Source organism: Bufo bufo, chromosome 4 (genome assembly GCF_905171765.1).
Source record: "Bufo bufo chromosome 4, aBufBuf1.1, whole genome shotgun sequence".
NCBI classification, from domain to species: Eukaryota; Metazoa; Chordata; class Amphibia; order Anura; family Bufonidae; genus Bufo; species Bufo bufo.
In genome coordinates, this window is record NC_053392.1 from 251,785,140 (window position 1) to 251,810,208 (window position 25,069).

At 44.9% G+C, this 25,069-nt stretch overlaps 2 protein-coding genes across 2 annotated transcripts; both read right to left on the reverse strand.

Annotated features, from left to right (window-relative positions):
* Positions 1 to 1,145: 1,145 nt before the first annotated feature.
* On the reverse strand, positions 1,146 to 6,971 carry LOC120998045. Its single transcript, XM_040428502.1, has 2 exons — positions 6,851 to 6,971; positions 1,146 to 2,474 (listed from the first exon to the last, which is right to left on the reverse strand). Exon 2 carries the CDS (start codon positions 2,446 to 2,448, stop codon positions 1,345 to 1,347), a length of 1,104 nt encoding a protein of 367 aa, XP_040284436.1. The 5' UTR covers positions 2,449 to 2,474; positions 6,851 to 6,971; the 3' UTR covers positions 1,146 to 1,344.
* Positions 6,972 to 22,378: 15,407 nt separating this feature from the next.
* Positions 22,379 to 24,852, reverse strand: LOC120999150. The gene is made up of 2 exons (XM_040430023.1): positions 23,353 to 24,852; positions 22,379 to 23,051 (listed from the first exon to the last, which is right to left on the reverse strand). The coding sequence occupies exon 1, from the start codon at positions 24,850 to 24,852 to the stop codon at positions 23,527 to 23,529; it is 1,326 nt and encodes a 441-aa protein (XP_040285957.1). The 3' UTR covers positions 22,379 to 23,051; positions 23,353 to 23,526.
* Positions 24,853 to 25,069: the final 217 nt, after the last annotated feature.

A 25,069-nucleotide genomic window follows, 5' to 3' on the forward strand; every position in this document is an offset into this window, starting at 1 on the left:
GTGCTACTATCTGGTTTTAACTGGCAGATAACATTTTTGGTGACACATTTTCTTTAAAAGCATAAAACTCCTTCAGCTATGACTTTCTGATGGCTAGGGGTCTGATCTCTGCCAATCCTGAAAATGGCGCTAAACCAGTGTCTATCTCCAGTTGTACTCATCGTATTTGGATAAGCACGCATAAAATATTCATATACAAATATTAAAGTTAATAAAAGCTTTATGTGCAGAGGGAGAGATCATACTATTGGACTGTGGGATGTAGTCTACTTAGTTATGTAGATGGAATCTGACAACAGTAGTAGGAGGATATTTCTCAAGCTCTCGGCACCAGAATATTGGTGCAGATCTTTGCAGAAGCCAATTCTGCAACTTTTTGCTCTTTTACACCACGTGCAGCACTTTAGGAAAAAGTAATAGGCAGTCTAGATAGACATATACATTTATTAGGAGGTGTGGGCATCTGATGCCAGCAGAGTATGGTTTAAGACTAGCGTAGAAAAAGCCTGTCTTAATACATGTCCCCTCACATCTGAGGAACCTCGTGTCTGGCAGATGAATGAAAAAGTGTAACAACCCATTCTAGTGATCGGAAACACAATCAGACTATTTTCTGTGGATAGGGGATACGTTTTATTGGTTCGTGTTTTACATTTGAGTAGCCCGCAATCTGTGGATCCCATAAACATTACATTTTCAGCCTGTCCCAGGAGGTACTCCTTACGCTATGAAAAGATATAATAATTAGGCTCCATTCACATATCCGCAATTCCGCTCCGCATTTGGACCCATTCATTTCTATGGGGCCGCACGATGTGCGGCCCGGATCCGGAATTGCGGACCCGCAATTCCGATTCCGAAAAAAATAGAACATGTCCTATTCTTGTCCGCAATAGCGGACAAGAATAGGCATATTCTATTAGTGCCGGCAATGTGCGGTTTGCAAAATGCGGAACGCACATTGCTGCTGTCCGTGTTTTGCGGATCCGCAAAACACACACGGATGTGTGACTGGACCCTTAGGCCTGATTCCTGCTTCTGTTTTCCATATAGATATTTGGAGGTCCAATCAATTACCTCAAGAAGATATCTGTATCAATGAAAATACATTCTTCTATCAAAACAAGACAAAAACGGCCATTTTCTAAAGTATTTAATTTGGCATAATTCCATTTAAAGCTGTAAATCATAATTTTTTGCTATATACAATGAAATGAGTCATTGCTTATCACAGCAATTCCAAAAAGCCAGTGTGGTTTGGTTATGGGATCAGGCTCTTTTAGTTTATGACCTGACTCATAACTTGGGCAGTTGTACGTACGCCGTCGCTCCTGAGTCACTTCTTTATTCCTCTGGGGTGTACACACCTTTATTCTGCACTTCTCTTTTGTAAGTGTCCTCCACGTTAGGCAGTACAGCTTCCGTATAAAATCTTTCCAGCTTTGGCTCTGTGGTTTTCCAGAACTCTAGGTCAAATTTCACTGGGACAACTACTGTCTCTTTCTTAGTGTGGACAACAAAGTCTACATTTCTTATGCCTGTAACTGCCATCTGGGACTGTACCTGGGTGTAGTAGGTATGACGTGGCTTCAAGGTATAAGAATCACCATTCAAGGTTAAGCAGAAATCATGATCTTTGCATGCTTCACGTACTGTGTGCTCTCTATGTTTATATGGGCACTTCACCTCCAAAATATTTAGAGTCTCTCCTGTTTGTCTGTCTTTTACTACCCCATCAGGACTTGCTGCCAACCAGTTTTTGGTTGGGTGAATGAATAAACCACATGGTTCCACCTGCACTTCTCTGCCTTTATTGATTGATGCCAGTATCTCATAGGCATTGACAGCTTTCTTCTCATTCCTGATACCCCAGTTCATGGCAGCCGTTTGAACTCCAGGTGCTGAACCCAATATGGTTTTCAGATAAGACTGTGGAATATCATTGGTCTTCTGATTAGCAAATCTACTGTGAGATATTCGATGCGCTAAAGAAGCGGTAATGCGGTTCTGACGCCAGGAATACCATTCCGGATTTTCTCTCTGCCCACGGGTCTGTCGTTCTATATCATCAATATCTCCTTGTGAAAGATGATTTTCAGATGCCCTTGTTGCTTGTCTTTTAGGGACATCAGGGATAGGATGGAGAGCCCCAGATTCCTTTGAGGTCCGTGTATACTTCTTGCCAGTGGCTGCTCTTGCAGCATTTGAGGAGTCTTCTGTACTTTTTGTGCTCCTCGTTGTTGGATGGACACCTTGTGTGTTGAGTACTTTAGGTGGTTCACTGGCTTTGCATGGCTCCTGGAATTTTCCATATTGGCCAGGCTTTTCCAGTGCTTTTCCCTGACGAGGTTTTCTAGCTGACACATTGCTTTGAGGGGGATTCACAGCTGGCGTAGTGCTTCTTCCTGGCACAGCCTTTGGTGTATGTTTTCCTACTGACGAGTCCATTGTTATTTTTTAATAAGTTGGAGAACCTGAGGGGGAAAGAAAATCATATGTATAGTCAAATATTTAACAAGTAAATAAGTCTTGAAAATCATATGCCTTCGACTAATGCACAATATTCAGGATACGTAAAGACATTTCTAATCGACAAAATTGATAAGGAACTTCGAACTGCTTTTTAAAGTTTGGATTACATCAGGTTTTCTTCTCCATGTCAGACTCCAGCTGATTTTCTGTTGCCATGTGCAATGCATTGTGGGAGTTCAGATAAAGATAGAGTTTGATATAAGCTGGTAGATCATGGGGTGGTAACCTGTTTATTTTCAAGGGCAATCAGCAGAATTTTGAAAGTGGGAAAGAATAAGAAAAAAGAGGGAAAAAAATAGTAAGGCTACTTTCACACTAGCGTTCGGGTGTCCGCTCGTGAGCTCCGTTTGAAGGGGCTCACGAGCGGTCCCGAACGCATCCGTCTGGCCCTAATGCATTCTCAATGGAGGCGGATCCACTGAGAATGCATCCACCTGCCAGCGCTCAGCCTCCGCTCCGCTCAGTGAGCGGACACCTGAACGCTGCTTGCAGCGTTCGGGTGTCCGCCTGGCCGTGCGGAGGCGAGCGGATCCGTCCAGACTTATAATGGAAGTCAATGGGGACGGATCCGCTTGAAGATGACACCATATGGCTCAATCTTCAAGCGGATCCGTCCCCCATTGACTTTCAATGTAAAGTCTGAATGGATCCGCTCAGGCTACTTTCAGACTTAGAAATTTTTCTAAGTTATAATGCAGACTGATCCGTTCTGAACGGATGCAAACGTCTGCATTATAGGAGCGGATCCGTCTGATGAAACATCAGACGGACCCGCTCCGAACGCTAGTGTGAAAGTAGCCTAACTCAGTCACACTGCCCAGCACTGCAGCAACAGAGACTACACACACAGCTTTGGTGCAGGGTTTTAAAGCCAAAACTACAAATAAAGCAGAAGTAGAGTTTTCGTATACACTTCCCCTCCATTTATCATCCAATCCTGGTAGTTGCTTCAAAATGGCATTTATGAGACCACCCTTAGGATTTTAGTTGCCTTCTTTGCAATGAAAATGCCAGCTCTTTTTTGTTTGAGAATTAGGTGTTTTTTTGGGCCTTAGGCACAGCGCATTAAAGTTTTTTCCATTTTTTTTTCTCTTCTGGCATTCATTTCATAATTACATAGTTAATACGGTTGAAAAAAGACATAAGTCCATAAAGTTTAACCAAGGGATAGGTGGGGACTCGAATCCCAGAAGGAAATGAAACTAAGATTTCTACACATTTTCATAAGCATTAATGTTGTTTACTTTTAAGAATTAATCTAAACCCTTTTTTAAACTGTCCACTGTTCCTGCTGTGACCACGTCCTGGGGAAGTCTATTCCACAGATTCACAGTTCTTACAGTAAAGAAGCTTTGACGCTTCTGGAGACTGAACTTTTTCTTCTCCAGTCGGAGGCAGTTCCCCCTTATCTTTTAAGGGCATTTTACATGGAACAGTTTTTCACCGTATATTTTGTATGGCCCATTTATATATTTGTATAGGTTAATCATGTCCCCCTTAGAGGTCTCTTCTCAAGACTAAATAAATTCAATTCTTTTAATCTTTTTTTAAGACCCTTCTTGCCCCTTATCAGTTTAGTCGCTCCCTGCTGTACTTTTCCAGCTGCAGTGCGTCCTTTCTATGGACTGGTGCCCAGAACTCAACTGCATATTCCAGATGAGGCCGCACCAGCGCTTTGTAAAGTGGTAATATTACATCCCTGCCCCGTGAGTCCATGCCTCGTTTAATGCATGACAATATTCTGGTGGCCTTAGAAGCAGCTGATTGACATTGTATGCTGTTATTCAATCTATGATCTACAAGGACATCCAAATCCTTCTCTATAAGTGACTCTCCCAGTGTTACATCACCTAGGACATATGAAGCACGGAGATTATTACTACCAAGATTCATAACTTTACATTTATCCACATTGAACCTCATTTGCCAAGTTGATGCCCAATCTGTTCAAGTCAGCTCGTAGTTTATGGATATCTTCCATAGACTGTACAGTACTACATAGCTTAGTGTCATCTATAGAAATGGTTCTATTAATCTCATCCTCGAGGGGGACGAGGACGAGCCTCCCTAGCACCGTCCCCGCCTGCCATTGGCTTCTCCCCCCCGACACAGGATGTTTTCATCCGTGTGCAGAGAGAAGCAGCAGCAGAGGCGGTGCAGGGACCAGGAGCGGCACCGGGAGCGGGGTAAGTATTATACCAGTGACGGGCCCAACACATGTGGGGGGTTTTGTTGAAATTGGATAACCCCTTTAAATACCCATCCTATTTCATTGCGGAAAAATCTGCAACAAAAATTCACAACTTTGTAAAAAAAAAAATGCGGAACGGACATACAGAAACGGAATGCACACGGAGTAGCTTCTGTTTTTTTGCGGACCCATTGAAATGAAAAACCCGGAACAGACACGGAAAGAAAATACGTTCGTGTGTATGAGCCCTTAAAGGGACACTGCTGCTTCATACTTTCACACTTGCGGCAGGATGGATCCGACATGCTGTTCACCATGTCGGATCCGTCCTGCGGCTATTTCGCCGTGCTGCCGCTCCGTCCCCATTGACTATAATGGGGGCGGAGCTCCGGCGCAGCACGGCAGTGCACGGCGAAAGGCCGCCGGACTAAAATTACTGCATGTCAGGCTTTTTAGTCCGGCGGCTTTCGCCGTGCACCGCAGTGCTGCGCCGGAGCTCTACCCCCGTCCCTATTATAGTCAATGGGGACGGAGCGGCGGCACGGCGAAATAGCCGCAGGACGGATCCGACATGGTGAATAGCATGTCGGATCCGTCCTGCCGCAAGTGTGAAAGTACCCTAAACAAAGATGTCTAAAAAAGCCTGAAAAGTTGTACACATCTGGATTTACACAGTGGGGTAGATTTATCAAAACTGGTGTAACGAAAACTGACTTACTTGCCCGCAGCAACCAATCAGATTCCACTTTTCATTTGTCAGAGCTCCTTTGGAAAATGAAAGGTGGACTCTGATTGGTTGCTATGGGCAACTAAGCCAGTTCTACTTTACACCACTTTTTATAAATCTCCCCCACAGTCTGCCAGAAAGCCAAGGGGCTCTGAATTCTATGGCCAGGCATATCCTGACCTTCTGAGCTCTGTCAGGCAGAGGATTTCCCCCTATCTCATCAGTGTCCATATTTTCTTACTTGTGTGCATCTTTTTCTGTGTGTGTGGCACGCCAGTATGCTCCCCTCAGTCATCTATATGTTCAGAGCTTTCATGTATGGCTTGAATATGCCCCTCACTGGAATCCCTCCCCCCATGCTACAGTAAGCAGTGAATAATGTAAAGGACGCTATAATTCTTATCTTTAGGGCTCATGCACACGACGGTATGTATTTTGCGGTCCACAAAAAAAAATGATGACATCCGTGTGATATCCGTATTGCATTCGTTTTTTTGTGGACCCATTGAAGTGAAGGGTTCCGCGTACGGACCTGTAAAAAAACGGAATGGATATAAAATACATTCATGAGCATGAGCCCTGTGGCGGCTGTGGTCCCACATACTAGTCATGCAATGCACGGAAAGGGAAGAGTCCTGGGGTCTTCTCTATGCATTGAACGGCCGGTTTGTGAAAGAGGAGACGTGATATGTGAGTATAAGCATACGGCTACACTGTGAGTTTGGGTACAGCATGCCCAAGTATCACAATTGAGCAGGGCTGCCGTAGGAATGAATGGGGTCACAGTGCGACCCCCATGTTTGCTCTGACTGCGACACACGGTTACAGAAAATGCGCGAGTCGTGCTGCACCTCCATTTATTCCTATGGCCGCCCTGCTACACTGCGGTACTTTGGGCATGAGATGTATGCTGTTCACAAAATCATAATGTAGCTGTATCCTGAAGATAAGAATCAGAATTAGTGTCCTTTACACTATTCCATTATAGTTGCAGTTTGGGGGCGAAGAGGCGGGGGTAGTTGGGGCGAGGTGACAGTCAAGCTTTCAGTTGCAATTTTAAGAGGAACAGTACCCCCACAGCAAGAGGTGGGGGGTTTCCTTCATGTCAGTATAAATAGAAACATAAGTCCAGACTTGTCAGAGAAACTGGTGAATCACAGCAATCTCTGGGCACGCCCCCTGCTGGTTAAAAGGGCACTGCCTAATATAATGCCACTGCTATGTGGAACTTCTGCTTGCCTTGAGTCATAGTCCATGTAGACTGATTTATATCCTCCATTATACAATCCTTCTGATCTACTTGTGCCCTGGCAGTACCCACAGATAATAAGTAAATGACATACATGATATACATGTACCCCCCCCCCCCCCCATAGCTCCTCAGAGCCCCAGCTACTTACAATGCCTCCGTTCCTCTGCCTTGGATTAGTCTCTAGTAGGTCCTCTTCTTCTTCTTCTGGAGATTTGTGTCAGTGATCACTTGCTACTGAGTTTCGTTTCTTCACATGTATCTCCTGTAATCTGTAGCCCTCCCTCTTCTGTGTTCCTCCCTTGCTCCACCCTTTGCCTCCAGCTAACCAAGCAGAAGGAATGGAGAGGACATGTCGGGACAAAAACTGCACAGCCTCCAGCATGGAGGTGCACTGTTTTACAGGGATCTCAAGTCTCCCGGACCGTTCAGGGAGTCTCCCGCTATTAGAAAGCGGCTCCCTGACACCTGCATGTGAGACAATATATCCCAAAAGGTTTACTGATAGCAGAGCAGAGAGATAAGAGAAGTGACAGGACACAGAGTTTAGATTACAGGTTGAATTAACCCTTTAGGGTCAAATTGGCTTCTCAAGGAGATCTATATGTTAAAGGCATCCCTTCTTCTGTCTCATTCAGTAGCTATATAACTATTGAGAGAGATGTATTGTTTTTAAATACATTTAACCCTCCATTTTAATTCTATTATTTACCCCAGTGTTAAATTCACCCCCCCTGGATGCTTGTTTTTTTCCTACAGTGGGGTAGATAATTACACACAGGGTTTTAAAGAATAAACTTCCTGACTCAGACCAAGAGCCGACTCAGCGAGTCAGCAAGTGAATCGAAGCATCCGCGCATGCGCATTGCGCAACCTAAGCTTCGGTTCACTTGCTTCTTGTCAGCTCAGCGAATGAACCGAAGATCCGATTCATGAATCGGTACATTTGAATGAACTGATTCAAATGAACCGATTCATGTGAAAGATCCGAACTTCCCATCTCTAGTTTACTCGCAGTAAACCTTTCCGGCAACCTGTAGCAGTGTCCCCTTCTCGGTGCATGCGCACAGTGCAAGAAGAAGCCGATGCCAGCAGTCCGCAACGGCGCATCAGGCTGAGCCTGTGCGCACGCACGGGATCTCAAAGCGGGAGGAGGGAGGGAGGGAGAGGCGGCACTGAGGAGTAGAAGGCGGCGCTGGGCACGAACGGCGATGCGTGCGGCCGGGCACCATGCCATCCACAGACCTCCCCTGCTTGGGCACCTTAATTCAATGATTGACAGGTTAGTAAAACCAGTTTTTCTGCAGAATAAAGCCACAAATAGCTTTTATAAGGCCACCTTAAAAATAAGAATGCTACCCTGGACATGAGCATATGTTTAGCTCACAGGGCTTATAGGTGGTGACAGAACCCCTTTAATCATATACAGAAATATGATAATTTGGGGCAGGGTGATGAGCCCAGTCCTCCACACCATAGAGCAAAGTGTGCAGATACTGCATATGTTTGGAAAATGTAATAAAACGTTCGTGAAAGAAAAAAAAAAGAAAACCTCCCTGAAATGAGAAGAGCACCTCCCTGAAATGAGTTTTTGCAGGTTGGGATGTCTGGTTTTATGTGTTTGTATAGCCAAAGGGAGAGTTCACATTACAGTTATTATTCTGTTCTTCTGATACGTCAGAAGAACAGGGGGGAAAAAAGGATCCTGTAAGAAAAAAACAGATCTTGTGCATCAGTTAGGGTTCATTCACACGTCCGCAAAATGGGTCCGCATCCGTTCCGCAATTTTGCGGAACAGGTGCGGACCCATTCATTTTCAAAAGGGCCAGAATGTGCTGTCCGCATTTGCGGATCTGCACTTCCGTTCCGCAAAAAAATAGAACGTGTCCTATTCTTGTGCGCAATTCCGGACAAGAAAAGGCATTTTCTATGGGAGTGCCGGCGATGTGCGGTCTGCAAAATGCGGAACGCATGTTGCTGTTGTCCATGTTTGGACCCTTAAGCACATTTGCCATCCATTTGAATCATTTCTGGTGTGATTGCTTTTCCCCGTCATTGCATTATACAGCCAGAACCCCTCTGCATATGGAGAGGGCTCACGGCAGCAGCGCTCTCCGTAAACTTGCGGGCGTATAATGGTGTTAAGGGATTCAAGATCAGACTTCTGCCCTACACATACAGCACTGTTGCAGAAATAGTTAATTTGCTTATAGCAGGCATGTTCAACCTGCGGCCCTCCAGCTGTTGCAAAACTACTACTCCCAGCATGCCCGAACAGCCTACAGCTATCAGCCTACAGCAGGGCATTGTGGGAGTTGTTTTACAACAGCTGGAGGGCCGCAGGTTGAGCATGCCTGATCTATAGGGTATCGAAAACCACATTTACCATTGCATTGCACACCAAGGACACTTTCACATGTACGATTTTCTCTTCTAAGTGTCATTTTTTTGTCACCTACCATCATCTTCAGTTGTAATGGGAGAATTCTGGACATTTTTCTTCATGCAAAGGCAGAGCTCATTTCATTTCAGGAAACGTAGAGACATGGACCGGCTTTTCACCCTATCTTTTTGTTCATATAATTTATATACTTAGATGAATCTTTTCCTACTTGACCATCACTTCTTACCTTGAGTCGCTATTACACAGGCAGATGCACAGACAGTTATCGAGAATGAACCGTAAATATATATATATATATATATATATATATATATATATATATTTACATACATAGTCAACTCACATTATTATGACCACTTAATACTTTTGACGTAAGCAAAAACAGAGTTGCAGAAACTGACGATTTTGGGCCAGGAATGGCAGTATTTCTAAAATTGTGCCGTTTGTGAACTGTTCATGTGCTGCTGTGATGAAATTGTATCGTGAGTGAACAAAAGGCACCATCCGGAAACAACACGTGCCATTGATGTGAGAGATGAACATTAGTGCGCAAGGGTGGACTATCACCCTATAGTGCAGCAACTCACCTGCAAAATGAACCAGGGGGCTACCAGGCGTGTGTCTAAAACACAGTTCAGCGAACACTACTGTGTATGGGGCCCTGAAGCAGATGGATGGCCACTGCACGTCTGGTAGCAAAATTTTATCTGCAGAAAAAGCTCCAATTTTAACAGCAGTATCGTAATTGGACCTCTGCTGATTGGCAAAATATTGCCTTCTCTAATGAATCACATTTTCTAGTGCATCAAATGGATGGATGTTGGCATGTCAGGCAAGAAACAACACCCTTCAACAAGGGGGGTACATAGAAATCACTGGGCCCCATAGCAAGAATCTAAATTGGGCCTCAATGCCCCATTTATAGCCTCTCCCACTACCCATTCACAGGGACGAATTGTGCTTGCTGCTGCGTGTTATATTGTGTGCCATCAAGCCACACAAAAGAGGTATAATAGATATATTGTGTATACAGCAGTGTACTGATATGTGAGGTACGAGGTAAAATAGACACAGTGTGTACAGATGTATAGTATATACAGCAATGTACTGACAAGTGAGGTACGACATATAAATTACACCTCATACTTCACATAACAGTACACTGCTCTATAAGGCTACATGCAACGAACGTTGTTTGTTTCCATGTCCGTTCCGTTTTTTTGTGGATAGGATGCGGACCCATTCATTTCAATGGGTCCGCAAAAAATGCGGACAGCACACCGTGTGCTATCCGCATCAGTATGTCCGTTCTGTAGCCCCGCAAAAAAAAATAGAACATGTCCTATTCTTGTCCGTTTTTAGGCATTGTTACAATGGATCCGCAAAAAAAAAAAAAAAACGGATGGCATACGGATGTCATCCTTTTTTTTTTTGCGGACCGCAAAACACATACAGTCGTGTGCATGTAGCCTAAACCATACAGTATCTCACAAAAGTTAGTACACCCCTCACATTTTTGTAAATATTTTATTATACCTTTTCATGGGACAACACTGAAGATCTGACACTTTGATACAATGTAAAGTAGTCAGTGTACAGCTTGTATAACAGTGGAAATGTGGTGTGCCCTCAAAATAACTCAACACAGCCATTAATGTCTAAACCGCTGGCAACAAAAGTGAGTACACCCTAAGTGAAAATGGCCAAATTGTGCCCAATTAGCCATTTTCCCTTACCGCTGTCATGTGACTTGTTAGTGTCACAAGGTCTCAGGTGTGAATGGGGAGCAGGTACGTTAAATTTGGTGTTATCGCTCTCACACTCTCTCATACTGGTCACTGGAAGTTCAACATGGCACCTCATGGCTAAGAGCTCTCTGAGGGTCTGAATAAAAGAATTGTGGCTCTACATATAGATGGCCTAGGCTATAAGAAGATTGCCAACTCCCTGAAACTGAGCTGCAGCATGGTGGCCAAGACCATACAGCGGTTTAACAAGACAAATTCACTCAGAACAGGCCTCGCCATGGTCGACCAAAGAAGCTGAGTGCGCGTGCTGAGCGTCATATCCAGAGGTTGGTGCTGCAAGCATTGCTGAAGAGGTTAAAGGGGGATAGGGGGTCAGCCTGTCAGTGCTCAGACCATAAGCCACACACTGCATCAAACTGGTCTGCATGGCTGTCGTCCCAGAAGGAAGCCTCTTCTAAAGATGATGCACAAGAAAGCCTGCAAACAGTTTGCTGAAGACAAGCAGACTAAGGACATGGATTACTGGAACCATGTCTTGTGGTCTGATGAGACCAAGATAAACCTATTTGGTTTAGATGATGTCAGGTGTGTCTGGCGGCAACCAGGTGAGGTTGTCTTCCCTACAGTCAAGCATGGTGGTGAGAGTGTCGTGGTTTGGGGGTGCATGAGTGCTGCCGGCTGTGAGGAGCTACAGTTCATTGAGGGAACCATGAATGCCAACATGTACTGTGACATACTGAAGCAGAGCATGATCCCCCCTCCCTTCAGAAACTGTTCCGCAGGGCAGTATTCCAACGAGATAACAACCCCAAACACAACTCCAAGACGACCGCTGCCTTGCTAAAGAAACTGAGGGTAAAGGTGCTGGACTGGAAAAGCATGTCTCCAGACCTAAACCCTATTGAGCATCTGTGGGGCATTCTCAAACGGAAGGTGGAGGAGTGAAAGGTCTCTAATATCCACCAGCTCCATGATGTCATCATGGAGAAGTGGAAAAGTATTCTAGTGGCAGCCTGTGAAGCTCTAGTGAACTCCATGCCCAAGAGAGTTAGGTCAATGCTGGAAATGAGGTATGTGATGAGGTATTTTGAGGGCACACCAAATTTACACTGTTATCCTGCACACTGACTACATTACATTGTATCACAGTGTCATATCTTCAGTGTTGTCCCATGAAAAGATAGAATAAAATATTTGCAAAAAAGTGAGGGGTGTACTCACTTTTGTGAGATATTGTAAATGGGAAGCTTGAGATTTATCAGTGTATTTTGTTTTTAAATTAAAATTTCTTTCACTTCAGCAGGAATCTGAGGCATTGTGCTTTGCATTTTGCATTGCCTGGGAGTGATTGACACATGCATACTAGGATACTGGGTAGGGTGGCCAGACAGTTCGGATTTTGCACTCCTGGTCCTCCCGGCCAGAAGTCCTCCTTTTTTGTGGTTATGGGTGACGGGTCAGGCAATCCAGGCATGGGCCTTTTTAGTATCCTCATGGCGGGAAGCAGGGCTTGGCAGCACATCCGGACCGCACAGTTCGCTGTATGATGTGACGTCACAACGTCACTAGCACCGCTGCTGCATGAAGTGCCGGCCCAATTTCGGAATCGTTGTGACTATGCCCAATCTACTCACTCACTGGCCCATCCACGATCCCACTACCACGACGTTCCAGACAGCACTAAAAACCACCTCACCCTCGCTTTCTCTCTCTGACTGTCGGGCATAGTCACTGTCATCAGCCAGCGTTCAGCACTAGTCAGCCTGAGCCAGTCCACTACGCATTAGGCACAGGTACTTACTATTTACCATCTGGATTCTTCTGGTATATACATACAGTCATATTCCTGTATATGCTGGTATAACCTGGGCAACTCATGTATATAATTGTATATATATATAATATACCAGAAGATGTATAACTTATACCAGCTGTACACGTAGAATTATATACAGGAGGTATCCATGTTATACCAGCATGGTCCATATCACTATATACAAGAAGATGTATAACTTATACCAGCTGTACATATACTGTAGAATCATATACAGGAGATTCCCAGGTTATACACGCATGGTCCATATCACTATATACAAGGTGATGTATAACGTATACCAGCTGTACATATATAATTATATACAGGAGATACCTAGGTTATACCAGCATGGTCCATATCTGTCATGATCAGTGTGGGGGGGAACTGAACACAGGAGGGAAGGGGAACAGTAACTGGGCCTGGAAACTAGGGAAGAAACAGGTTGCCTCCTAAACAACCTTAATCCAGGCCCTAACTTCCTATTAATATGAATAGACCTTGAAGGTACAAATATTCATATGCAGGATAACTAGGCCCTGATTTCCCTATTAGGTCCTGGAATAAGGATAGGACCAGAGACAACCCATTCCTCCCCAGATGGACGAATGGAAGTCTCTGTCTCAGGCCCAGATACAAACAACAGAATATATACAAACACAAACAAACGTGACACTTAAAGGGGTTGTCCGGGATCAAACATCTTGCTCACCTTTAGTAGCTAAGTCTATGTTCCTATCTTTTACACTGGAGCATGGCTCCTACAGCCCTGAACACATTGTTTACATATCTGTTTATCTGTTCCTTCACTTCCTGCTGCACTGCACTGTGGGTCCCAGTGCAGGGCTGCATCTGCTGATTTCTCCTGTCTAACATCGTGTCCCTGCACCCGCCCCCCTTATACATATTCATGCATCCTGCACAGCCTCCATTCTTCCTTCGATCCGGCCCCCTCATACATATTCATCCTCCTGCCTCATATTCCTCCCCCATATGTACACCCATAAACTTGTCTTTGCTCTATCTCTGGCATCTGTCATGTGCTCAGTGTTTGCAGAGCAGAGACACAATCGGACACCGTCACACTGTAAGGGACACGCTCCCACATGTATCCATAAACATACCTGACATCATCACACTATAAGGGGCACGCTCCCACATGTATCCATAAACATACCTGACATCATCACACTATAAGGGGCACGCCCTCACATGTATCCATAAACATACCTGACATCATCAAACTATAAGGGGCACGCTCCCACATGTTCCATAAACATACCTGACATCATCAAACTATAAGGGGCACGCTACCACATGCTCCATAAACATACCTGACATCATCACACTATAAGGGGCACGCTCCCACATGTTCCATAAACATACCTGACATCATCAAACTATAAGGGGCACGCTCCCACATGTATCCATAAACAGCCCTGAAATCACCACACTATAAGGGGCACGCTCCCACATGTTCCATAAACATACCGGACAGCGTCACACTGTAAGGGGCACGCTCCCACATGTATCCATAAACATACCTGACATCATCACACTATAAGGGGCACGCTCCCACATGTATCCATAAACATACCTGACATCATCACACTATAAGGGGCACGCTCCCACATGTATCCATAAACATACCTGACATCATCAAACTATAAGGGGCACGCTCCCACATGTTCCATAAACATACCTGACATCATCAAACTATAAAGGGCACGCTCCCACATGTTCCATAAACATACCTGACATCATCACACTATAAGGGGCACGCTCCCACATGTTCCATAAACATACCTGACATCATCAAACTATAAGGGGCACGCTCCCACATGTATCCATAAACAGCCCTGAAATCACCACACTATAAGGGGCACGCTCCCACATGTTCCATAAACATACCGGACAGCGTCACACTGTAAGGGGCACGCTCCCACATGTATCCATAAACATACCTGACATCATCAAACTATAAGGGGCACGCTCCCACATGTATCCATAAACAGCCCTGAAATCACCACACTATAAGGGGCACGCTCCCACATGTGCCATAAACATACCGGACAGCGTCACACTGTAAGGGGCACGCTCCCACATGTATCCATAAACATACCGGAAATCACCACACTATAAGGCCTCATGCACCCGACCGTTGAGTGCATCCGCGACCGTTGTTCCGTTTTCCGTTTTTTTCGCGGACCCATTGACTTTCAATGGGTCCGTGGAAAAATCGGAAAATGCACCATTTGACTTCCGCGTCCGTGATCCGTTTTTCCAGTCAGTGAAAAAAATATGACCTGTTCTGATGGATGCACACAAGATAGTCATCCGCGTCCGTGATCCGTGTCCGTGATCAGTGTCCGTTTTTCCTATCCTTTTCAATGCAGACTTGACTTTTTTTTTTTTTCACTTTTCATGTCCGTGGATCCTCCAAAAATCAAGGAAGACCCACGGATGAAAAAACGGACACGGATCACGGAACAACGGAAACCGTTTTTGCGGACCGCAAAAAAAAACGTCCGTATGCATGAGGCCTAAGGGGCACGCTCCCACATGTATCCATAAACAGCCCTGAAATCACGACACTATAAGGGGCACGCTCCCACATGTATCCATAAACATACCGGACAGCGTCACACTGTAAGGGGCACGCTCCCACATGTATCCATAAACATACCTGAAATCACCACACTATAAGGGGCACGCTCCCACATGTATCCATAAACATACCTGAAATCACTGGTGTCCGGTATGTATATGGATACATGTGGGAGCGTGCCCCTTATAGTGTGATGATGTCAGGTATGTTTATGGATACATGTGGGAGCGTGCCCCTTATAGTGTGATGATGATCAGTGATGGCCAGTTCGCCCTGTTCGCCCGCGAACACATGCGGGCTGCCATCTTAACTCACAAGTCCAGCGATGCGCAGGTAAGTCCTTACTTGTGCCTGTGTCGGGAGCCTGTCTGAAACAAATGCGGTCACCGGGAGCAGGCAGTTCCGAGAACAGCCCGATGAAGGCCCCCGGCGGCTGTTCTCAGAACTGCCTGCTCCCGATGACCGCATTTTTTTCAGATCGGCTCGCGCACAGGCACAGGTAAGGACTTACCTGTGCATCGCCGGACTTGTGAGTTAAGATGGCAGCCCTCATGTGTTTGCGGGCGAACGCGGCGAACTGGCCATCACTGATCATCACACTATAAGGGGCACGCTCCCACATGTATCCATAAACATACCGTACACCGTCACACTATAAGGGGCACACTCCCACATGTATCCATAAACATACCTGAAATCACCACACTATAAGGGGCACGCTCCCACATGTATCCATAAACATACCTGACATCATCACACTATAAGGGGCATGCTCCCACATGTATCCATAAACATACCTGACATCATCACACTATAAGGAACACGCTCCCACATGTATCCATAAACATACCTGACATCATCACACTATAAGGGGAACGCTCCCACATGTATCCATAAACATACCGGACACCGTCACACTATAAGGGGCACCCTCCCACATGTATCCATAAACATACCTGACATCATCACACTATAAGGGGCATGCTCCCACATGTATCCATAAACATACCTGACATCATCACACTATAAGGAACACGCTCCCACATGTATCCATAAACATACCTGACATCATCACACTATAAGGGGCACCCTCCCACATGTATCCATAAACATACCGGACAGCGTCACACTGTAAGGGGCACGCTCCCACATGTATCCATAAACATACCTGACGGCATCACACTGTAAGGGGCACGCTCCCACATGCATACATAAACATACCGGTCACCGTCACACTGTAAGGGGCACGCTCACACAGGTATCCATAAACATACCGGACAGCATCACACTGTAAGGGGCACGATCCCACATGCATACATAAGCATCCCGGACACCGCCACACTGTAAGGGGCACGCTCCCACATGTATCCATAAACATACCGGTCACCGTCACATTGTAAGGGGCACGCTCCCACATGTATACATAAACATACCGGACACCATCACACTGAAAGGGGCAGGCTCCCACATGTATCCATAAACATACCTGACATCATCACACTATAAGGGGAACGCTCCCACATGTATCCATAAACATACCACACACCGTCACACTTTAAGGGGCACCCTCCCACATGTATCCATAAACATACCGGACAGCGTCACACTGTAAGGGGCACGCTCCCACATGTATCCATAAACATACCTGACGGAATCACACTGTAAGGGGCACGCTCCCACATGCATACATAAACATACCGGACACCGTCACACTGTAAGGGGCACGCTCACACACATATCCATAAACATACCGGACAGCATCACACTGTAAGGGGCACGATCCCACATGCATACATAAGCATCCCGGACACCGTCACACTGTAAGGGGCACGCTCCCACATGTATCCATAAACATACCGGACACCGTCACATTGTAAGGGGCACGCTCCCACATGTATACATAAACATACCGGACACCATCACACTGAAAGGGGCAGGCTCCCACATGCATACATAAACATACCGGACACTGTCACACTGTAAAGCCTCATGCACATGGCCGTTCTTTTGGTCCGCAATCCGAGCCGCCAAAACGGCTCGGATTCACTTCACTCTGTGTGCTGTCCGCATCTGTTGCTCCGTTCTGTGGCCCCGCAAAAAAATAAATAACCTGTCCTATTCTTGTCCGCGCTTTGCGGACAAGATTAGGCAGTTATATGTAAAGGCTGTCCGTGCCGTTCCACAAATTGCGGAACGCGCACGGACGCCATCCGTGTTTTGCGGATCAGCGATTTTCAGACCGCAAAACACACCACAGTCGTGTGCATGAGGCCTAAGGGGCACGCTCCCATCTATATATATATATATATATATATAAACATATTTCAAGGTAAACCTTATATACTGACCTGGCAATCAGTTGAAACCGATGTATAACCACAGGAAAGTGAAATGCACACACTGCAACTCCAAAAGTAGAATGTGCAAAAAAGATTCAGTCCAAAACACAAGTACAGGGCTAAAAAAAATGTATTTTCAACTAGACAAAAGCAGCCTCATTACATAAATAGGATTATCCCTTTATTTAAAAAAAAAAAAAAAAAAAAGCAGACTGATTACACTATTATTACCTTTTCTTTCAACTGAACCATTGTTTCTTTATCTTTTTTTTTTCACAATCAACATGCCATTGTCTAAATGCAATATATGCAATTAGCATGGCCATGTAATCCTGTGGTACTGTGGTGAAAGGAATTCCTCCTTTCTAAAGCCTTCTGCTCCATTAGCAAGTAATACAGATGGGAGGAGTTTTCTATGCTAACAAGCATAGTGATCTGCCCCCATTCATTGTAATGCTGAATACCCGGTGATGTCACCGGACTGGGGGGCAGGGCTTAGCGCGATGCCGGCCGGACCAATTACCGCCCCTCCAACCTCTTTGGATAATTCTCTAGACTGTCACCGGGCTCCCTGAGCAGAGGAAGAGGAGGCTCTGCTCGCCTGCCAGGGACCCGGTACGTCACTGAAAACAAGAAAACACTCACTTCCGGACAAGAATTGAAAGGAGGAATACATGGCTTCAGAAATATGTTCAAAGGTACCACATGCATGTTTTTAATGTTTATGTTGTTAGATTACCATTAGACAAATGTCCCCAATCCTGGACAACCCCTTTAACTTCTGTAGAGATGGAAGAACAGGAACACCAGAGATGACCTCACACCAGCTCAGCCAAACCCAAAAGAAGCTATCTACCGCAAAGTCAGAAGGGTGGGGTCAGACTATAAAGGGTAGAAGTGATGACCACTGAGCAACAGCTGAAAAAAGGGAAGTGGTCATTAACCCTATCAACACTGAATAAAGAGAAATCAAGGAGGCAGTTAGATTCCTCCACGCTCAGCCAGTCTCTCTGATCTCCTGACACCAGTCACCTGGGGGACCGTGAAAATATCACTATATACAAGAAGATGTATAACTTATACCAGCTGTACATGTAGTTAAGGCTGCCGGGCAGCCTGTATTTGTGGGAGGGGCTGAGGCCCCGCCCCTTAGCCTTATAACCCCATCAAGACCAACGGTCGGGACGTGCAACCAGGTACTTCCGGGTTACGTCTATATGCCTGGTTCCCTGCACGTCCCGCACCATCGCGTCCAGGTTTAGGTGAGTATCGTGGCAGGTCAGCGGTTCATCAGTTCATGCGGCCACAGGTAAGCGGTGGAGTCCGGTGCCGGGTATCGGCGTCGGCTGCTCGCACGAAGCATCACATGTACTTACCCCATTGCAGGGGGGTGGATGTCGGGTCCTCAGCTCGCGATCACGGGGCAGGCCGGACGGCGCAGGGCCGCCCTCGTCGGTCACATGTTCAGGGTGCGGCGGCGGGTGCCGGTTGCTAGGCACGCTCGGTGGCTCCGCCCCCCCTGCCACGCTCGCTCCTACTAGAGGGATCCCTCCTGCAGCCAGAGGCGTCCTGTATTGAATCACATCTATCGCCTGCAGGAGCCTCCATATGTTCATGTCCTTTATATATATATATACACATTCAGGCATGGGGGTACAGATTTTACTAAGCATGTCCACACGAGGTCCCTGGACAGGGCGTCTTCATTCATTGTGCATTGCTTGGCCATACTGCTGCTGTTATGGACTATTGATACAAAATGGATACTTGCTTGTTGAGGACTATGTTTAGCTAAGATGGCGGCCAGGCATTCAGCCAACACCTATAAACTAGAATCTTACTTTGTGTTTTATCATGTGTTTCTTTGTGGTTTCCGTTCAGCTCAAGCAAGCAGTTACAAAGAAAGAAGAAGTAACGGTTTCACCCACGAGCAAGGGGGGAGGGGGGAGGAATTTCCTCTTGACCGTCAAGGTTACAGAAAAGTATAGAGTTCATAGCCAATAGAAAAGATATACTTTATCTTTCACTCCCCCCTCCCACTTCTTCCAGTCGTAAAACCTATGTATTGTCTGCTGTTTTCCAGAGATACTGTTTTAACTCCGAGCTGTGGGTTGTCTCAGATTTGATCTCTCTGTGCACGTACATTAATTAATTTGGAGCAGTACATCAACCGAACTGGCAGCTTGGCCAGAACCAGAACACTGCGGCAAGCATTTGTATATGTGCCGCCATAGGTGGTGAATGCCACATGACATTATGTCTCATTTGCACTTTCACCTATTGCTGTGTAGTTTCAAGGTGTACATGCCCTGTGTTACAGATACCACTAAATCAATTGGTGCTGCAGGGGATTCTTTAAACTGGTACACATAACAGTAGGTTGCTGGGGGTGATACACGGGACGCGGTCACTTTCTGGTTTCGGTTATTTTAATCCATGGTATTTATCAGTTCGCTTTCATGCTAGTCAGTGTTAGCTGAAGCTATGGTTCATAGGTTAATATTGCACTAGAGGATTTGAGTTGATGGGGTCCCTGTTCTGGATCCGCGGTTGGCCGTGTTCAGTTCAGTCATATTTCAGTGGCTGCGTTCGGGTCACATAGCTGACGCTTCACGCCGTTCCAAGGACTTTCTTTGCAAACAGTAGGTGGTACTGTTATTATCACAGTGGTGTTCTAGGCCGTGCTACCCACGCTGGCTTGTGAAGGACAGTGGTATTGGGTTCTGACACCGGGTGCGGCCAGGCAGCTTGTCCACACGGCACGTCATGTTAAGGCTAATGATTAACCAGGGTCACCTCGGTTTGGGGGGCTTGTTCTTTGCATGGCACCGGTGGAGGTTAGGCGCCCTGCACAGGGCACCATGTTGGGATACTATCTTTTAGGGGCCATGTTCGTGAGTCCTCGTTGCACGTCCGTCAAACGGTCATTCGCTATTGCACGTCCGCCGCTACGGTTGTCGGGTATATAAAGCAAATGCTTTATATAAAGATAAAAAAATTTAGCGGATCAAAAGAAAAATTATGCAAAGGATATTGATCCGGGAGATGGACATAATTCATCTCCACACGAGTTCGATCAAGAACCTGATTATTTTGTGCAATCAGTAAAACAGGGTACAAGCGTCTATGCAAAAATATAAATGGTTTATTATACTATAGTTTAATACAATCAAAAATGAATCAACATAAATTTCAAGAATATACAATGATATGCAGTACCCAGAATTCACCACTATATGATGCCAACAAAACAATACTCAACCAACACAAGAATATTATGCAATACAGCTTTAAATCTGTGAGAGAGATACAATCAATGGATTATGCGGAAAACTCAATCAAGAAGATGACAGATACGAGCCCTTGCTCCGCCCAAAAATGATGACCAATCTCAGATATGGGGTAGTATGGTAGTATTGCATAAAAATTATAAATTATTGGCTTGATGTCAAACTAGGGAATACTAAGATTCCCAACAGAAAGTTTCTCCAATATTATCCCCTTTATTCAGTTATATGCATCGTAACTGAAACAAGAGAGAATACTGATGTGGCAACTAACGTTACACGTCCGCAAATGAGCGGGTATCTGACTAAGTATCAAGCCAATTAATTTAGATCAATACTACATAAAACAAAAATATACATTACCCAAGGGTCAAGTGGTGTGCAGAGTCTTGGGGCAGCCAGCTCTCGAGAGTTTTTCCCGATAATCCCAATGATTCTCCAGAGATCTATAATCCCAATGTTTCTTTGTTTGTTTGTTTTTTTTCTTTCCCTCCTCTTTTTTTTTTCTTTTCTGGTAACTGGTTTCTTAACCCAAAACTTATCAGATGGACACGCCCTCTGAGTTGGAACTTCCAATTATTGTTGGATGGGTGTGGGCATTGATAAGGAGCATGACGTCATAATACTACCCAGAATGCACTTTTGCTACTGATGTAGTATTAACTGCTCATATCTAGATGGCACTGTTGTGTAAGCAATAGGCATCATACCATTAAGGGTTAACTCATACATGCCTGATATTTTCACTACTACACCTCTGACGTCTGGAGGCCTTGTCTCAGGGCCGAGGGACAAACTTGGATACATGAATGTATACTTTGAGGAACATCTAGACAATTCTCACACTGTGAAATTCATGTTCAGATATGAAAAACAAGGAAGTCTCAGAATCTGCAGGTGCGGTGTATCTTCTAACTTTCTAAATGTATAATATATTGTTACTATAACACTAGCTTTTGAACAGCACAGTAATCTTCTCATGGACTTACTTTGGCCTACATGAAAATCCATACAAAACAGTGAATATAAATCAACATTGCTCTTAAAGGCAATGAATACCCATTATAACTAAAATAAGTAGATATAACTGTTTACACTTATGAAAAAGCACAACAAATCCCCCTTCATTACAATGTAATCCAATAGAGAAGTTGGACTACATTGGAATGTCACAAAGGGCTTTTCATTCGGATTCTTCAGAGACATTAGTTCTTGTTTAAACTGTTCGTGACTCCCATGAAGATTTATTGAATGAGTCAATAATTTTGAGTGTAAGTCGGTGGTAACGACAGTACCCTCTACAACGGAATATTAGTCCGATAAATGTTTTTTTCTGATTCTCCATCTCTGCATGAATACTCATTAGGTTCCTTTTCAGTGAACCAATCTCAAGTTCCAATGTCTTAATGGAGATGGAATTAACAGTTGATACACCGGTGGCAATGACAGTGCCCACTACGGCAAAGATTATGGCGGCTGTAATCGCAGAAACGAACTGCTTTGGTCGTCGACTTGTTGAAAACTGTTCTCTAGTCATGGTTTTCCTTGTCTGTTCCAGGATCTGTGTAATCCTTTCTTGGGAATAGCCGATATGCATTTGATACCAAATCTTTATCTCCGGAGACGAAATCTCGGAAATGTTGAACTGTCTTTCGACGAAGACACGTGGATCCAAACTGACGTAGATCTTTTGGGATAGAATCCTCTTATTCGTCAAGAGGAATCCCGTGGTATCCTGTAGCATGATCCCAGATGAAGGGCCTGGTACAGCAATCGGCTCAGCCTGGAACTCCTTCCCCAAGATCAGGATGATGTAGATAACGGCAACAACACTCGATGCCATCTTGCGCCTGAAATATATTGTATGACAAATATAAGTACATACATATTCCACTTTTTATCACTCCTGCAAGAAAAGAGTTAATACGACCATACACCTTTGATTTGGCATCGTTTCTTTTCTTGGACAGAGCAAGTTCTCGATACAAAAGTGAGTCAAGAGATAATTAGTTACAGAGGAAAATACATGAGGATAGGTTAGTACATTTGTATGTTCATACTATACCAATCCTTGGTTTCCATCTTTAGCTGGAACCTTGATATCTCTTTACTCCTCATCATCCGGCAATCCTTCCATTTGGCGAAGTTGTGACCTAGGATGACAAACACGTAATTGATTAATATGCACCCATTTCTCTATAAATTCATCCCCCTTTGGAATTTTGATCTTGTAGACCACAGGTGACAATTTGTCAATGACGACATAGGGTCCCTTCCAGGAAGGCAGGAACTTCTTTTCCTTCACCTGATCCCGGGCGAAGTTATAGAGATAAACCTGATCTGAAATTTGGTACTCCTTTTGAGTAGTCTTCAGATCATAGTAGGTTTTGGCGCTTACGGCTGCTTTCTCTAGATTCTTCTGGGCAAAGGCAAAAGCATATTGAAGGTGCTTACGTAGATTCTCTATGTATTGATGGGCTGTTGAAGCATTTATCAAATTTTGGTCTGTTGTCCGGTAGAGTAAATGCTGGGGTAACACCATCTTCCTTCCTGTGATCATTTCGAAGGGAGAAAGTTTGGTTGCTGCGCTTGGAGTGGCTCTGATGGCCATGAGAACCAGAGGCAACTTTACATCCCAGTTCTTACTGGATTCATTGACACAATGAATAAATGTTCTGTGGTTTTATCTCCTATGGAAATAGACAAAAGACATCTTGCAATCACATTATGACTCTGTGAATCTCCATCCAGATCATGAACCCATTGGTCCTGTGGAGAGGAAACTTTAATCATTTTAGGATTAGCAATCTGTTTCAAGAGACTCAGGCTTATGTAACTGGCTTCGGATTTCAGATCCAACTTGGTGTATTTCACCCGGGCCATATTGTTCACCTGTACGGGAATCAATAAGTTATCATTAACCTTCTCAATCCGTACCATGGATTGAGTATGCCTGGTCAGGTCCGCGACTTCGTAACTTCTTCCTTTAAGAGAAATAGTTAATGCATCCCCATCCAGGGTTACCTTTTCAATTCTGTCCTTCTGGATGGTTATGGTATGTGCGGCACCGTTGACGGCTTCCTCGGACTCACCATTTTTCAGGATCGTGACATCCGGCGTTTGATTGTTCCTAAAATGCACTTCAACAGAGTTAAACCTTTCCTCAATCACATGACAATTACGTTGGGATTGTGCATTGCAAGAGTACTCATAGGCAATGGGTGCCTTCACCTGAGTCCAGACGGCTTCATTGATGAAGTCTACTATGGAACTCAATCTTCTCAGGAGGTCGATTCCTATGATCAGCCGATCATAGGGAAGGTCCACAATCAGTGTGGGATGTCTAATTATCTTCTTGCCAATTTTGAATTTTAACCATGATGTACCTTTTACCTGCAAAGCGTCTCCGCCGACACTTATCAAAGAGCCATCAAACGATTTCAGTTTCGGCTTCTTTGCTGTCACCTCCAATACTTGTTGGAAGTAACTATATGACAATATAGTGGCTTGTGATCCTGTGTCAAGTAAACCCCTGATTGGCCCAATAAGTTCATCTTGGAGATAGGAATCAAGAAAGTATCGGCCTTTGATCTGAAACAAATCACATAAAAAATTAGGGTGATCACTTATTTGACATTTGTTAAGGATTTGACCTTTCTGCAGCGTCGCGACCTCTGGTGAATTCTTAGAATTCCTGCTGCTCGCAGCGGCAGCAGCAGCCCCCACCTTTGGAGAACACTGGATCACATCACAGCTTACAGACGGCAGCTCGCAGGTTGACGCTGAGAGGATAGGATCACTCACTGGAGAAGACACATTAGTGCAGGAATCATCATGATTAGACTGTAAGATAGACAACATGTTAGACATCTCCTCCTTGGCCTCAATTTTAGGGTCAAGAACACTGCAAGGCAAAGTAGGATTAGAAATCATATTAGATTCTGTTACAACCATCTCTGTAGCCTTGCACCGGCCTGGGCTCTGACCCTGCCCTGCCTGCATTATGGGGCTGAGCTGGGTCCTGCAGTTGCCCCTAAAAAAGACTCAGGCTGTTTTCCAGTTGACACCAGGGACATTTTACTAATGATCTCCTGTAATTTGGCTACTTGATCTGCCAAATGATCCAAACGATTGTTTGGTTTGCGCACAGTTTGGACTTCTGGTGTTCCCT